Source organism: Manihot esculenta, chromosome 1 (assembly GCF_001659605.2).
Source record: "Manihot esculenta cultivar AM560-2 chromosome 1, M.esculenta_v8, whole genome shotgun sequence".
Taxonomy (NCBI): domain Eukaryota; kingdom Viridiplantae; phylum Streptophyta; class Magnoliopsida; order Malpighiales; family Euphorbiaceae; genus Manihot; species Manihot esculenta.
Window position 1 is genome coordinate 14,021,040 of NC_035161.2, and position 16,963 is coordinate 14,038,002.

Here is a 16,963-nt window from a genome sequence, read left to right on the forward strand (position 1 = left end):
TCCAGCCCTTTCTTGCATGTTTTTCTATGATTATTTCATGATGTTTGAGGGGATTTTTGGGGAATAGTTTAGAGTTATGTTCATGTATGTTTGGTCCCTCATTTGAGTCCACCTGTGTAGGTTCGGACCCGAGGAATCGAGGACCCCAGCAGTGAGTCTGTTGCCCCAGTGTCTGGTCAGAGCTATCCAGAGGTGAGTGGAATAACCTATCATGTTTTAAAGCAAATAATGTACTTTTTAGCATGCTTCATGCATCATGAATACCATGTGATGAATTAGGTTGCTTGCATTAGAATTCACGAATATGTTGCATTGCATATGTTAAATGTTGATGTGGAAGAATGTTGGATGATCCATAGCCCTCGATCTATGATATGACGATGTGATATGTACGGTATGGAATGTAAGACCAGTGGGACCCATTCTACGTTGGCTGGCACTATGTAAGGGAAAGACCAGGACCCATTCTACGTTCTGGCACAGTTGGACACTGTTATGTTATGATATGTAAGGGAAAGACCAGGACCCATTCTACGTTCTGGCACAGTTGGACCATGTAGAGGGCTATTGGTGACAAATTCATCCTTGATGTGATTAGATGTGATGTGATGCATTTCATGATCCATATGATTTAAATGTTTTTATTATTCTGCTCACTGGGCTCTAGTAGCTCACCCCTCTCCCATTTCCCCAGGATTGCAGGTACAGGGTAGACCATGAGGTTTACAAGAGTAATGAAGTCTGATTTATGTATTAGATAGTGTGGACATGATAAATGTATTAATGTTATGTAAAAGTACAGTTTCAGTTATGTAATGATATTGAGGATTAGATATTGTGCTTGACATTGTGTATGAGGTATCCCTTTTATTACATGATCAAAAATGTTTTATAATGTTCATGAAAGCCAACTCATCTCATGTTGTATCGCCCGTTGGGGCATTGATGAGATCTCACAGAGGGATCACGATTATGATTATGTCTATGTACATGTATGTTCAGGTTGAGTTGGATGTTTGAAGGAAAAGTTTTAAATTTTTATGCATGTTGTTGATCATGTATGGGATTATACAGGTTTACAGGTTATATGTCAGACTTGCTACGGGTCCCGGCGGCCTTAAGCCGATCTGGATCCTAGCGCCGGTAGCGGTCCGATTTTTGGGTCGTTACAGAATGATATCAGAGCCCTAGGTTCATAGGATCGGACCTAGAGTGTCAGGCTCATAGATGTTCTAGAAGGTCAAGCACAATAGGAAAGATCATGTCCACTAGGATAGGATGTGGAGTCCTGTCTTGTATGATGATGTGAAATGCCATGATTATATACATGTGCATTGATGTTATGATATGAATGATGTATATGTGATGAGGGTTCATGTGTGCCCACATGAACCATATGATGCTAATGTTTGTATGATGTGTACTGTTTTTCAGAAAATAGGATGAGAGGAACTCGTCGATCTGCACGATTGACTGGAGTGCCACCTGAGGATGAGGGCACGAGCGCCCGTCCTCCTACATTGCCTAGGGCAATGTCTTGTAGAGCAAACAGAGAAAGAGTGTCAAGGGACCCTAGAAGGTCTTTTGATGCTAGCAGAAGGGGGACAGATAGAGGAGGAAGTTCTTCAGATGTGAGGGAGGTTATGGAAGAGGATCAAAGGAGGGATGGGAACCTGGATGTGAGCATGGAGGAAGAAGGGACAGAGGAGTCTCAGGGAGGCGTTCAGGCCTCGGGGTATGGTTTTCCACCCCATTATCCACCCTTCCCATAGGGTTTAGGGTATCCGATGGGAGGTACATCGGATTACTCCAGCTTTAACCCCTACCCTACCTACATGCCTTATCCACCTTTCTATCCACCTTATACACAATACCCAGCTTATCCACCCTCACCCTTCTATCCAAACCCGGCAAACCCCACCTCGGGGAATGCTGCACCCCCACCTCCACCACCTACAGAACCAGCAGCCCCAGTTACTCAACCTCCTAGACCTAGCTCAGCTGGTGGGAGCAAGGTAAAGATGACAGATTACCTCAAGCTGGATGCTCCCAAATACAAGTCAGGGGATGACCCCTTTGAGTATCTGAGAGTAGTGAAGACAATAACTGATGAGCTAGGGGCGGATGATAGCAGGGCCATTCAGATGGCAGGGTTCACTTTAAAGTGCAAGAAGGCACGGGAATGGTTCAAGTGTTATGTGGACCCGAGACTAGACGGCATGACATGGGAGGAATTTGCGAATGAGTTCGCTGGATGGGCTTTTCCAGATAGTTCCAGAGAACTGAAGATGATTGAGTTTGAGCAACTGAGGCAGTCAGAGCACATGGGTGTAAAGGAGTTCACGGATAGATTCTTGGAGCTATTGCCTTTTTCAGGGCAAGCTCTAGATACAGATACGAAGAAAGCCAAGAGATATGTTATGAAGCTGCATTCTAGGTACTCCTCGTTGATTCAGTCAGCTGAGAGAGAAAGTTTCCACACTGTGGTGGATATGGCTCGAAGGATGGAGGCGAGTGCTATAGTTGAGGGGTTAGTGAAGCAGTCAGTGACCCAGTCTTCAGGGGTTAAGACCCCAGGCAGAGGAGGACCAGGTTTCTCTTCTCAGAGCTCAAGTAAGAAGAGGTGGGATAACACCACCAATAAGCCGAAGAAGAATAAGTTTTGGAACAAGTTGAAATCCGGTCTGGGATTTAGCGGTGGCTCGAGCTCAGGCTCAGATGGTACAGAATGCCAGAGATGTGGAAGACCACACAGGGGAGTGTGTCGAGCTGGGACTAATACATGTTTCAGATGTGGACAGGAGGGACACATAGCTCGGGAGTGTCTTAGAGCACCTTTTATGGGTCAGCCCCAGCAGACAGCTTCTGGTAGTGTGGCACAGCCAGCAGCTCCAGCCACAACTTAGGGCAGTGGCAGAGGTAGAGGGAGAGGGGCAGCCTCTTCTTCTAGTTCCCGAGGTGAAGGTCCATCAGCTCCAGCCAGGATCTTCACCATGACTCAGCAGGAGGCTAACACATCCAACACCGTGGTGTCAGGTAATCTCGTCATTGGGTGTTCTGATGTGTATGCATTAATGGACCCGGGTGCATCTCATTCATTTATTGCTCCGAGAGCCGTTGAGAGGTTGGGTCTGATAGTCTCTGGGTTAGAGTGTCCCCTATGGGTCAGTGGACCCAAGTGTGACCCGTCAGTGGCAGTGTCAGTCTGCCAGTACAGTCCAGTTTTTGTTGAGGGAAGATGCCTCTCCGCCGACCTTGTGGTTCTAGATTTGACAGACTTTGACGTCATTCTAGGGATGGATTGGCTATCTACCCATGGTGCTACCTTAGACTGCAGAGACAAGGTAGTCAAGTTCAGAGATCAGGACGGGTCAGAGGTCGTCTTCAGAGGAGACAAGAGGGGCACACCTAGAGGTCTGATATCAGCTCTTCAGGCTCGTAGGTTGCTTAGGAAGGGATGTCAGGGGTACTTAGCTCATGTGAGAGAACTAGTCAGTCAGGTCAGGGAGCCAGCCTCAGTGCCAGTTGTCAGAGAGTTTCAGGATGTCTTTCCTGATGAGCTTTCAGGTTTACCACCTGCTAGGGAGATAGAGTTCGAGATAGAGTTGGTGCCTGAAACTAGACCGATCTCTATCCCTCCCTACAGGATGGCCCCAGCCGAGTTGAAGGAGTTGAAAGAACAGTTGCAAGAGCTGGTAGAGAAGGGCTTCATCCGACAGAGTACCTCACCTTGGGGTGCTCCGGTCTTGTTTGTGAGGAAGAAGGATGGATCCCTTAGACTTTGTATCGACTACAGGCAGTTGAACAAAGTCACTACCAAAAATAGGTACCCTCTGCCAAGGATCGATGATCTATTCGACCAGCTAGCGGGAGCGGGTTGTTTCTCCAAAATAGATCTAAGATCGGGGTACCATCAGCTAAGGATAAGGGATGAAGATGTGCCGAAGACAGCTTTCAGGACCAGATATGGGCATTTTGAGTTCCTTGTGATGCCGTTCGGGTTAACCAACGCCCCTGCAGCATTCATGGATCTCATGAACAGAGTATTTAGCCAATACCTGGATCACTTTGTTATTGTCTTCATAGATGATATCTTAGTGTATTCCAGGAATGCAGAGAAGCATGCCCATCATCTGCGGTTGGTCTTGCAGACCTTAAGGGAGCATGGCTTGTATGCCAAGTTCTCTAAATGTGAGTTCTGGCTGAGGAGTATTTCGTTCTTGGGGCATGTAGTCTCAGAGAATGGTATAGAGGTAGACCCCAAGAAGACAGAAACTGTGACTAACTAGCCTAGACCCACTTCAGTGACAGAGATTAGAAGTTTCTTGGGTTTGGCAGGTTACTACAGGATGTTCGTTCAGGACTTCTCGAAGATAGCAGCTCCTCTGACCAGACTAACCAGGAAGAATCAGAAGTTTGTGTGGACTGACCAGTGCGAAGAGAGTTTTGAAGAGCTTAAGAAGAGGTTGACTTCAGCACCAGTTTTAGCTCTGCCATCTAGTGATGAGGACTTTACAGTCTTTTGTGATGTGTCCCGTGTGGGACTGGGTTGTGTACTAATGCAGAATGAGAGGGTGATCGCTTATGCTTCTAGGCAGCTAAAGAAGCATGAGTTGAATTACCCCACACATGACCTGGAGATGGCAGCAGTAATCTTTGCACTCAAGATGTGGAGGCACTACCTCTATGGGGTTAAATGTGAGATCTTCACGGATCATAAGAGCCTACAGTACATCTTGAGTCAAAGAGATTTGAACTTGAGACAGAGAAGATGGGTGGAGCTGCTGAGTGACTATGATTGCAAGATTCAGTATCATCCGGGTAAGGCGAATGTCGTGGCAGACGCCCTAAGCCGGAAGTCACTAGGCAGTTTATCCCATATATCGGCAGAGAGGAGGCCAGTGGTGAAGGAGTTTTATAAGCTCATTGAGGAAGGTCTTCAGATGGAGTTGTCTGGTACAGGTGCCTTGGTGGCCCAGATGAGAGTGGCACCCGTGTTTCTGGAGCAGGTGGCTCAGAAACAGCATGAGGACCCGGAGTTAGTGAAGATTGCCAGGACTGTTCAGTCAGGCAATGATAGTGAGTTCAGATTCGACAGCAAGGGGATCCTCCGCTATGGGAGCAGACTATGTGTACCAGACGACATAGGGCTAAAAGGAGACATTATGAGGGAGGCTCATAATGCAATATACAGCATTCACCCAGGAGCCACCAAGATGTATCAAGATCTAAAAAAGGTTTATTGGTGGCCAGCTATGAAGAAAGAAGTGGCACAGTTTGTGTCAGCCTGCGAAGTATGTCAGAGGGTGAAGCTAGAACATCAAAAGCCGGCTGGAATGCTTAACCCGCTACCTATTCCAGAGTGGAAATGGGAAAATATAGCTATGGACTTCGTAGTGGGGTTACCGGTGACGTCCAACAGATTGGACTCCATTTGGGTGATTGTGGACAGACTCACCAAATCTGCTCACTTCATCCCTGTCAGGAGTGGCTATTCTGTGGACAAGTTGGCGCAGGTGTATGTGGACGAGATAGTCAGGCTGCATGGGGTTCCTGTTTCGATAGTGTCAGATAGAGGGCCCCAGTTCACCTCCAGATTTTGGCGGAGTCTGCAGAACGCCATGGGTACTAGGTTGGATTTCAGCACTGCCTTCCACCCCCAGACTGACGGACAGTCAGAAAGGACCATCCAGACTATCGAGGATATGCTTAGAATGTGTGTGCTGGACTTTGGCGGTTCTTGGAGGCAGCATCTACCTTTGGTGGAGTTTGCCTATAATAACAGCCATCATGCTAGCATCGGGATGGCTCCATATGAAGCTTTATATGGAAGGAAGTGCAGATCACCTGTTTGCTGGGAAGAGGTTGGAGAAAAGGCCTTGGCAGGGCCTGAGCTTGTAGAGATTACCAGCAGGGTAGTACCCATAATCAGAGAAAGAATCAAGACTGCTGCAAGCAGGCAGAAGAGTTATGCAGACGTCTGCAGAAGACAGTTAGAGTTTCAGGAGGGGGATCTGGTATTGCTCAAGGTGTCTCCTATGAAGGGAGTGGTTCGCTTCAGGAAGAAAGGTAAACTAGCCCCACGATACATCGGACCCTTTGAAATCTTGCAAAAGATTGGGAATGTGTCGTACAAGCTGGATTTACCTGCTTCAATGGAAAGAATCCATCCGGTTTTCCATGTTTCAATGTTGAGGAAGTTTGTGTCAGATCCGAGCAAGGTTCTTAGTGAGCCTGATGTGGAGGTCCAAGAGGATCTCACCTATGTTGAACAGCCAGTACGGATCATAGACACCCAGATCAGAAAGCTAAGAAACAAGGAAATCCCGATGGTGAAAGTCCTGTGGAACCACCACAATTTGGAGGAATGCACTTGGGAGACACGGGAGTCTATGCTCCAGCAGTACCCTCATCTCTTTTAAGGTTAGATCCCTATGTGTTTATGTGCTATGTATGTATGTTATGTTTTATGCCATGTTGTGTGCTAGTTGAGGTACATTCGGGGATGAATGTTCTTAAGGGGGGGAGAATGTAATACCCGGCTAGACTCCGGTATCGGGATTCCTACCGTCCGGTGGAATCTCGGATGTCGGAAGCCTCTAGTAGGGTAGAAACATGTTTTCATAAAATGTTTTAAGGTATTTCATGGTTTTAAGTAAAATGGAAATGAGTTTTTGCATTAAAACAACCTTGGAGGAAAACTCAGGTTCGGCCACCGAACCTCAAGTTTGGCCGCCGAACATGCATGCCTTTGGGAGCGCCTTTAGGCCCCCGAAAGCACAAGTGAGGGAAGTCCAGGTTCGGCCGCCGAACCTCAAGTTCGGCCGCCGAACATGGCATGCATGCGGAGGCACATTCGGCCCCCGAACGTGGCCTGGCCAGCCACTATAAAAGGGTCCCTTAGCCGAAAACGGGCGAGCTTTTCCCCATTTTCGGCCAAGGTGAGCTTTCCGCTGCCCCTCACCGATCTTTGATGTTTTTCCTCTAGATCTTTCAAGTTTTTCACTTGTTTTAACTTCGTTTTGAAGATTTGAGCTTTTGAGCAAAGTTTTGGAGCTTTGAGATTCAAGAACTCGAATCTCTTCCAACTCCAAGTTTGGTCGCCTCTACTCTCGATCTTCAAGAGGTAAGAGTCGATCTCTAGCTTATATTATGTTTTAAGTAAGTTTTATGAAGTTCATGGGGGTAGAATGCATGTTTAGGTCATAGTTATGTTTATGGGTTTTTGGTGTGATTTTTGAACAATGTGAGTTGCTTGTGTGTTGTAGTTGGGGTTTTTGATGGTTTGATGCCCCTAGGAACTTGTATGTTTGCTTGTGTATGTTTGGGAATGTTGTAGAATAGGTTTATGCATGTTTGGATGAGATTGGAGGCACAAATGCATAAGGGAGCTGAGTTTCTGCCATTCTGGGAGAAACCAGGTTCGGCAGCCGAAGGAACTTTCGGCCGCCGAACGTGATTGTGGAGGCAGCCTTCGGCTGCCGAAGCTTACCCCCGAAAGGAGACTTTCGTCTCTGTCTGGGACTTTTGGCCGCCGAAAGTGCCGCCGAACATGCATGAGTTTCGCCTCTGTCTGGGAGTTTCGACCGCCGAACATGCCTGACTTTCGGCTCTGGAGGGACTTTCGGTCGCCGAACCTGCCGCCGAAAGTGCCCTGTCCAGCCCTTTCTTGCATGTTTTTCTATGATTATTCCATGATGTTTGAGGGGGGTTTTTGGGGAATAGTTTAGAGTTATGTTCATGTATGTTTGGTCCCTCATTTGAGTCCACCTGTGTAGGTTCGGACCCGAGGAACCGAGGACCCCAGCAGTGAGTCTGTTGCCCCAGTGTCTGATCAGAGCTATCCAGAGGTGAGTGGAATAACCTATCATGTTTTAAAGCAAATAATGTACTTTTTAGCATGCTTCATGCATCATGAATGCCATGTGATGAATTAGGTTGCTTGCATTAGAATTCACGAATATGTTGCATTGCATATGTTAAATGTTGATGTGGATGAATGTTGGATGATCCATAGCCCTCGATCTATGATATGACGATGTGATATGTACGGTATGGAATGTAAGACCAGTGGGACCCATTCTACGTTCGCTGGCACTATGTAAGGGAAAGACCAGGACCCATTCTACGTTCTGGCACAGTTGGACACTGTTATGTTATGATATGTAAGGGAAAGACCAGGACCCATTCTACGTTCTGGCACAGTTGGACACTGTTATGTTATGATATGTAAGGGAAAGACCAGGACCCATTCTACGTTCTGGCACAGTTGGACCATGTAGAGGGCTATTGGTGACAAATTCATCCTTGATGTGATTAGATGTGATGTGATGCATTTCATGATCCATATGATTTAAATGTTTTTATTATTCTGCTCACTGGGCTCTAGTAGCTCACCCCTCTCCCATTTCCCCAGGATTGCAGGTACAGGGTAGAACAGGAGGTTTACAAGAGTAATGAAGTCTGATTTATGTATTAGATAGTGTGGACATGATAAATGTATTAATGTTATGTAAAAGTACAGTTTCAGTTATGTAATGATATTGAGGATTAGATATTGTGCTTGACATTGTGTATGAGGTATCCCTTTTATTACATGATCAAAAATGTTTTATAATGTTCATGAAAGCCAACTCATCTCATGTTGTATCGCCCGTTGGGGCATTGATGAGATCCCACAGAGGGATCACGATTATGATTATGTCTATGTACATGTATGTTCAGGTTGAGTTGGATGTTTGAAGGAAAAGTTTTAAATTTTTATGCATGTTGTTGATCATGTATGGGACTATACAGGTTTACAGGTTATATGTCAGGCTTGCTACGGGTCCCGGCGGCCTTAAGCCGATCTGGATTCTAGCGCCGGTAGCGGTCCGATTTTCGGGTCGTTACAACTATCTACAATCCAATCAACTTTAGTTACATGATTAAGTAACAAAAGTTCAAAATGTTGTGTATTACCTACAAATCCAGTATGCTCCACATAGTTTGCTTCAAAAGGCATTTTACTTTTCATGATCCTCAAAATTTCTTTTTGAATCAAATTGGTGAGATTGGCAATAGCATCCTCTTTTCTAGATAATTGTTAACCAATTTCAATCTCAGTCTCTACATCTTGAGTAACGAAATATTGATTGTCGGTTCTTCTTTTGTTTGAACCAGTTAAGGTACCTAATGATTTTGAAGCACGTCTCCCTTGTGTGTCTAGGCATCTGGCAATTATCATAAAACTTATTATGCTTCATGGTTGAACCCTTCCTCTGGTACTAGTTTTTATTTCCATTCACAAACATTTCTTTCTTCGCAGTTGATGCATTAGCAAGTATGGCCCTAGAATTATCACTTATTTCAGTTGTAAGAGATGTTATTTCTCTTTATTTTTCTAAGCAAAGTATCATAGAATATGCCTTATTCACTAATGGTAGTGGATCCATCAATAACAATTGATTCTTCCTATGATTGTATGCATTGTTCAGTCCCATTAGAAATTGTCTTAGTTTGTCATTATCTTCCATCTCCATCAATTCTTTGGAGGCTCTATAATTGCATATTGGAAATGGGTTTAAATGAGCCAACTCATCCCATAACTTTTTTAGTTTTGTGAAACAAACCATAATATTCATGCTCCCCTAGCTAAAAGAACTCATCTCTCTTGATCTAGTAGATTTGAGACTCGTCACTGTCATCGAACCTCTGTGCTAGTTCTTCCCAAAGCTTTTTAATCGAGGTGATATATAGAAAGAATTCAACGGTATTATTTGAAATAGAGTTCAAAATCTGTGAAGTTACCATGCTATCAACCTTGATCCATTTCTCGAGTTCATCGTATCCTTCCTCAAGTTTCTCACATTTGTTATTGATAAAGCTAAGCTTGTCCTTCACCCTCAATGTTATTATTACAAATCTATACCATATCAAATAATTGTTGCCCTTGAGATGAATGCTTACTAGAATCATTTCTAGTGAATCTAAGTTTTATAGTTGGCATTGATCCTTTTGACTTTGCTTCAAATCTCTTGCCACAACCTCTGCCATAAATAAACTAGTTCTTGTAATGACTAAAGATTACAAAGGCAAGATTACAGTTTTCGGATAGACGACTCTGATATCATGTACAAAAATAAGAATTAGAAAAATCAAAAGTTTTTGCATGTCTAGGAGTCCCAACCCTAACCTTCTTATATAGCGAAGTTCGGTACAGTGGAGTTGTTAGAGTTGTTATGGCATCTCAACAAGCAGTTACATAGCTAAACTAATTTTTCCACTATTTATTACTACCTTTCTACGACATTATTTTACATAAATGAAATGTACATTTTGCTTCTTCTTTTCGACGCTGGCTGATTGATTACATGGACAATGTCATTGATCATAAATAATCTCTTCTTTCTATAATGCTAACATAAAATTTGAATTTTTATATTTAAATAGTTCAAACATAAGTGAAAAGGGCCAATATTTGTTCTATGCATAATGCAATTCAAACTTGTAGAGTCTTTGAAAATGCTCAATTGTACATTGGAGATTAGTAATTGAGTATCTCAAACTTTATGGGGCTTTATAAAACTAGATTTTTTTTTTTTTTTTAGTGAACAATCTTGCACCACCCATAGATGCGGCGTCTAGTGGCTTGAGCTATACTCATGATTTACAAGTAGAGCTCCAAAATATTGGAACTCAGTTTAGATCATTTTCTGAATTGAAACTTCTGATCAAGAACTATTAGTACACAACTGGCACTGCGTCGATTTGGTCTATGACCTTTGCATGAGGAAAAGTAATTGAAAGCCCAGAAAAGGAAAGAAAAATAATGTAACGCCCACATGCTATATTCATATGGAAAGTTTAAATTTGTTGCATGGGTTGCAACAATACACTAAAAGAACATCCAAAGCTGTTCCAAGAACACAAAAAAAAGGACTCCTGAAATCTAATTGAGAAGCCGGCCTTTGTGGCTTCTCAACATGCACTCTTTAACAGTCTTTCTCAGACATATCTATATAAACTAGGGAAGTGGAGGAGAAAGAGGATGAGCACTTTTTTTTATCGTCTCTTCACTCCTTTCGTCCTCAAGCCTTCGAACTTATTAAACCTCAAATCTCTGAACCCTAATCAGATACCAAATCAACAAGCTGAAAATCCCAAATGAAGAAGGAAATTAAAGTGTAAAAAAAGGGCGAAAAAAAAAGACCTTTCTGGAATGCATTTTCTGTATAGCTGCACAATTCTTACATTACAACCCCAGAAGTTATGCCAACCTCTTTCTCGTTTCTGTAATCGCTTTTTTTCCTTGTTCAGGCTAAATCGTAGCTTGAAACTGAGACATCTGCAGCAGAGGCCGCATGGATATAAACAAACTCGAGACTTTTTCCAGCAGGTAAAGATTCAAGCCATGATGGAAAAGCATAAGAATCTCCAGACTTTGTGAGACCCCATATAGGACCATAAAGCTTAGATATTGAGAGCTTGAGATCTGTCAAAGTCTTGGCAGATTTGTTGGTAACTATGGTGGAATATCTGTAGTAAGTTCTTCCCTTGGCGTTCCATGAAGTTGTCATCTTCTGCTCTACGGAAATAGGAGCAGAATTTGAAGCTGGATGATAGACAACTCAATTAGAACTTGTCCAAATCCAAGAGTAATAGCAAAAAGAGAGTCAATCGTCCCCTCAAACAATCAAATAGGTCACCCATCAGACATTGAAAGACGAAAAACGTTTGCGGGCGAATAAAAAATACCTGGAGCTGGAGTTATTTTTGGATGTGATGCTGGTTTCTGATGGGTAGGAGCTGGAACCACCACTGTCGCATAAACCCAAGATTATTGTTATTGCAAGTAAGAGAAAATTGATTCTATATCAATGAAAAAAATTAAGTAAAAGACTAAAACAACGGCTACAGAGCCTATGTACCTGGAAGCAACTGGTTGTAACCCCCATGGCCACCATTTAGGCGTGCCAATATACCAAGAATAGGAGCATTGTTGTAGGTAGCAGGCTCTGTTTGCTCATAATTGTCTCTTTCATCGGCAAAATTGTCATAGGCATCAGGGCCACCAACAATAGCACCAGCAAGGACATTAGGATCACTTGCTTTCCTGCTAAACCAAGTGGCATAACCACCTCTGCAGCTGACAAATGAAGGATTAACCTTAATGGAAACAATTGAGGAAGCCCGGTGGTGAACTTGTCGCGGATAGTTGTTTCCATAACCCACCATGTAACTTGTAGCTCTTGGGTTGTCTCCAAGAATGTAATCCACCTAAAAAAAGATGGTAACATAAGATCATCAGATTGTATGACCACATGGATAACATGTGAAAAGGCAGCATTGCACAATTGATTAATTTTACCTGAGATTTGGCAAAAGAAAGAAGCTCTGATGGGGCAACAACGCCAGAAGCACACTTGATGCTTCTACCAGCAGAAGCAAGATAGTCAGAATAGACAGTGGCCAAGAAGGATGCGCTTGTGACAAACTGCATATTATTCCACCTCTGGCGGAAAAGTAGACCGCCGGGAGTTTTCTGAACATTCCTGCTACCCTTTCCAAGGCATGAACACATGAAGTACTCAGCCTTCTGTTGGTACCTCTCAAAAACTGGTGCATAGTGTCCAGCTTTGCCTTGCATCAGGAACTGCAATAATTCAACTTTAAGTCGGTTATCCACACACCCACAACTCTAAAAAAGTTCATCACAATGCAATTCAAACTATTTAAATTGATTAATTATTTTGATATGTAAAACAACTCAATCAAAGCTGGTATCAATAGAACCAAAACTATGATAATTTTTACACCTTGGCAACAAGAGTTTGAACCCCAGCATACTTGACATCCCAGCCAAATTCAGTCATGCCCCATCCAGTTCCACCCATTGAGTCACCATTTTCCCCAAGGTAGCTCAAGTAGTAATGATTATTAGTTGCCTGATACAACCAGGCAGCAGCCCATAGCAACTCATCCTGTAAATTTTCCAAAATCAATTAATAATTAAAACATTAATTTCTAAAATCAATATTAATTCATGTAAGAATTTTTAGTATCCTTACATTGTATCCACTAATGGAGCGATAATACTTCTGGGCAACGGTAATGCTGCTGTCATATTTGCCCCTGTACTTGTTTGCAAAATAGAATAGCTGGAAAATCAAGAAGGAAGAAAAGGTCAGTGGTAATTCATGTGATTATATAAAAAGAGGAAGGGTAGATAAGGAAATTACAGTACGGGGCAACAACGCCGACAATGTCCTAACTTGAGAGCGAGGGGAGAATAGAAGCGGGGAGGTAAAATTAAAATAGTAACTACCTCCGAAATTTATGGTGGGAGCACATGGACGGTTTAAATCTGTACGGTCGATATATAATACGCGTGATAGACGGCGAAAAGCGTTTCTCTTCCTCAATGATCCAAAATGTGCGTCGAAAGATTTTTTTTCGCATTTAATAGGAAGAAACGAAATATATACTACCAACGTCACAACGACATCCTGCCGTTTTCATATTCCTTCCATTTAAAAAATATATTATTCTCCATTAATATATCTTCAATTTCCTAATGTGCACTGCTTATTTAATACGTATTTAAAAATAAAATTTTCAATTAAAATTTATTTCTAAACCATTACTAAAAAACCTAAACAAAGTGATTATCCATTAAAATTTTAAAATATGTATAATATATACTCTCAAACTTTAATAAGTAATATTTTTTAAAAAAAATTTAATAATAATTTAAAACAAAATAAAATTTAATATTTTTAACTCTATTATAAATTTAATATTTTCATCTGTAAATGCGCTGCAGCAAGTCGCCTGACAAAAGCGAGGTAACGTAAATTAAACAGATGGACCGGACGATTATGGTTTTGGTAAAGCTAACATGCACAGACATCATGAAAATTGCTAAAGTGCGCACGGTGCAGTCAGCGACAGAGGTCCATCTAAAAGTAACGACATCGAGCCACCATAGCCTTAGGGTAATTGGGTGGCCCAGTAAAAGCAAAGCATTAATAGCACCATTTTCAAGCCTCACGAGAAATCCTTTTTCGCGCTATTATATTTATAAAATTTTTGTTTACCTGATGGGCGTGGCCAAGGAGCTCATTGGCGTAGGCAGGGTTAGAGCGACGGAATACGATGGATGCGGCAGCCATGGCGGCGGCTGTTTCACCGGCGAGATCCGACCCAGGATTGCTTGGGTCGATCCTGTAAGCCCTGCGGTCGGTAGTCATATCCTCCGGTCTTTGCCAGCAGTAATGGTCGCTGTTCCCATCTCCCACCTAACCCACAAACAAACATAAATGGTTTAACGACGCGAGATGACGTCTAACAGTTATCTGTCAATTATATTTGTGAATGCGGTTTGCTTGTAACCCATCATGGATTAACGGGGCATCAATTCTGTTATAAACAAGATAATCTCATTGAAAATGACAAACAGAATAGACAATCTGAATAAAAAAATCAAGTAAATTAAGATAAAAATTTGTGATGGTTTGATGAAATTAGAAGGAATTGGGTTAGTGAGAGGTCAAGTTATAGCATCAATCCAGTTTGATCTGATGAATAGAACAGTACTTGAAAATGCTTATCGGATTTTACTTCGAAACAGAAAATTCCTTGATTTTGAGCACGTTAGGGTGTGAAAGGTACCTCTCCATAGAGAACGTTGGGTTCAGGGTGAGCTTTAATAAGGTAGTCGGTTCCCCACTTAACGGCAGCCATGGCATGGCCAAGTTCACCACTGGCAGCCATTTGTTTCCCGTACTCTATTATGCCCCACGACATCATTGTAATGGTGAACGCCATTGGCAGCCCAAACTTCACATTGTCCCCTGCATCATAATACCCACCAACGAGATCCACCTGCAATTTCAAAAACAATTTAGTGGTGTTGAAAGGGCTGAAATAGTAAAAGCTCACAAACCCAGTTGGATTTCTATAAGGGAATTGATGCTTTAAACTTACCCCACTGGCCTTGCCATCATTTAGCCCAGAATTAGCTCTCCAAGTGACTCTCTGATTATGGGGAAGGTAACCAGATCTTTGAGCTTCAAAGAATAGAATGCTCTTACTCAGAGCTTGGCCATAGTCATGACCAGCAAAAGCAAACGGGAAACACAGGAGCAGAAACAGAGGGGTCATTGAAATGAGCCTAAAATGCTTCTCCATGGAGAGAATAAACAAAAGGGATTTCAGCCAAGAAAATGAACCCAAATGCAGCGTATGAGCAAAAGAACAGAGACAGATCTGTTCTGCAGCAGCAACTACTTGAGAAAAAAGAGGGGGGAAATAGCAATGTCGGTAGGTTTATTAGTGAGAACTTCTGATAAACCCACCACTTGTAAGAGGCTTCCTCTTATAAGAAAGAGTCAGCAGGAGAAAAAGAGAAAAAAGAGAGAAGCAAGGACTGGGCGAATGGTGAGGAGCTGAAGGCTCTATCTATATAGTGAGGAGGAAGGGAAGGTGTGAAGAGCTGAGAAATTTACAGAGAGAAAATAAGAATTTTTTTTTATAAAACAAGTTTTATTTATTTATTTATTTATTTTGGGGAAGACTGAATAAACAGTTGAGAAAGTCATGTGGTATCATTTTGGCTCTTCACAATCACTTGGGTCTGGAAGGGTCGGTGCGAATTTAATGTGCTTGTAAAAATAAATATTTTTCTTTACCAAGAGAGGGAGCCATATCCACGCTATCCAGTAGTGCCCACCAAGCCATTTGATTTCACTGGCAGCGTTAGAATTTACTAAAAGGGAAAAGGGAAATGGGAAAAGAGAGCAGCAGTGAAATTGTCAAAAAGCTCAGGAAACTCTCTTGCCATGTTATGTCCCTACTCCCTGGGTCGAATTCTTTAAATTGCCCATGCACTTTTGCTAAAATTACCAAGTGTTTTCCGTTTTATGATTTGTATTCATATTAGCTTTATTCCCATTAGCTCTTTCTCCTGCTTTTAATTACTTATCGGGCAGCATAAGCTGGACTGTACCAGAGGTGATTAAGGGTTGTCTTTTAACTTATGAGTTAGTCAAATTAATTTATCAATAGGAATGCGAAAATATCGAGATTTTTTATAATATTTTTAAATTTTTTATTTATTTATAATAGTATTTAATTATTTTATAATTAATAATTTTATTATTTAAAATAGATGATAATTTTATTATTAATTTAATTTTATAGTTAATTAAGAAAATCTTAGAGTATATATATAAAAATATAGTGATATTAAATTTTTTAGATAAAGAGATAAATAAGATGATAATTTTATTACTTAAATTAATTTTGGAGTTTGTAAAAAATCTAAAAAAAATACTTAAATCAATGAAAATATAAATAGATTGATTTTAAATTAAGACTATTAAGATAATATATTCAAATATTAGATAATTATTAAAATAATACATTTATATTTTAAGTATAAGTTAAAATAAGAAGTTAAATTTAATTAGTAAAAATTAAAAATATTAATGAAATAAAAAAATTTAAAAATAAATTTATTATTATTTAATATTTTAATTGAATTAATTTTTATTTAAATCTAATTATAAAATATAATAAAATTTATGAATTATATTTTTTATAATCTACGAATTAAATTAGATCAAATTAATTATATTTTAAAATCATATTAATTCTATTATTATCTTTATTATATATATATATATATATTTTTTTTTTTTTTTTATTTCAATAATAGCATTGTATATAAATACTCCTGTAATCTGTAATTGATTGATGCAACGATATTTTACATGGTATAACTCTAGAATTTGAGTGTTTGGCATTTAAAGGTGAATTATAAGAGTAATTTGTACCAAGTGATGAGTGATCTTACACTACCATCATTTGAAAATAAATAAATTATTTAGAAAGAGCCCTTACTAACGCTTTGGATAATGAACATGGAAAAATAGTGTTTATTATCGAAAATAATTTGAATAAGAAGAAAAATATTACGTAT

General features: G+C 41.0%; 1 protein-coding gene across 1 annotated transcript; it reads right to left on the reverse strand.

Moving 5' to 3' along the window:
- Positions 1-10,808: 10,808 nt before the first annotated feature.
- Positions 10,809-15,469, reverse strand: LOC110607221 (endoglucanase 6). Its single transcript, XM_021746297.2, has 9 exons — positions 14,968-15,469; positions 14,653-14,865; positions 14,079-14,279; positions 13,050-13,139; positions 12,798-12,962; positions 12,350-12,634; positions 11,910-12,258; positions 11,737-11,799; positions 10,809-11,593 (listed from the first exon to the last, which is right to left on the reverse strand). The coding sequence occupies exons 1-9, from the start codon at positions 15,169-15,171 to the stop codon at positions 11,295-11,297; spliced, it is 1,869 nt and encodes a 622-aa protein (XP_021601989.1). The 5' UTR covers positions 15,172-15,469; the 3' UTR covers positions 10,809-11,294.
- Between the last annotated feature and the right edge of the window lie 1,494 nt (positions 15,470-16,963).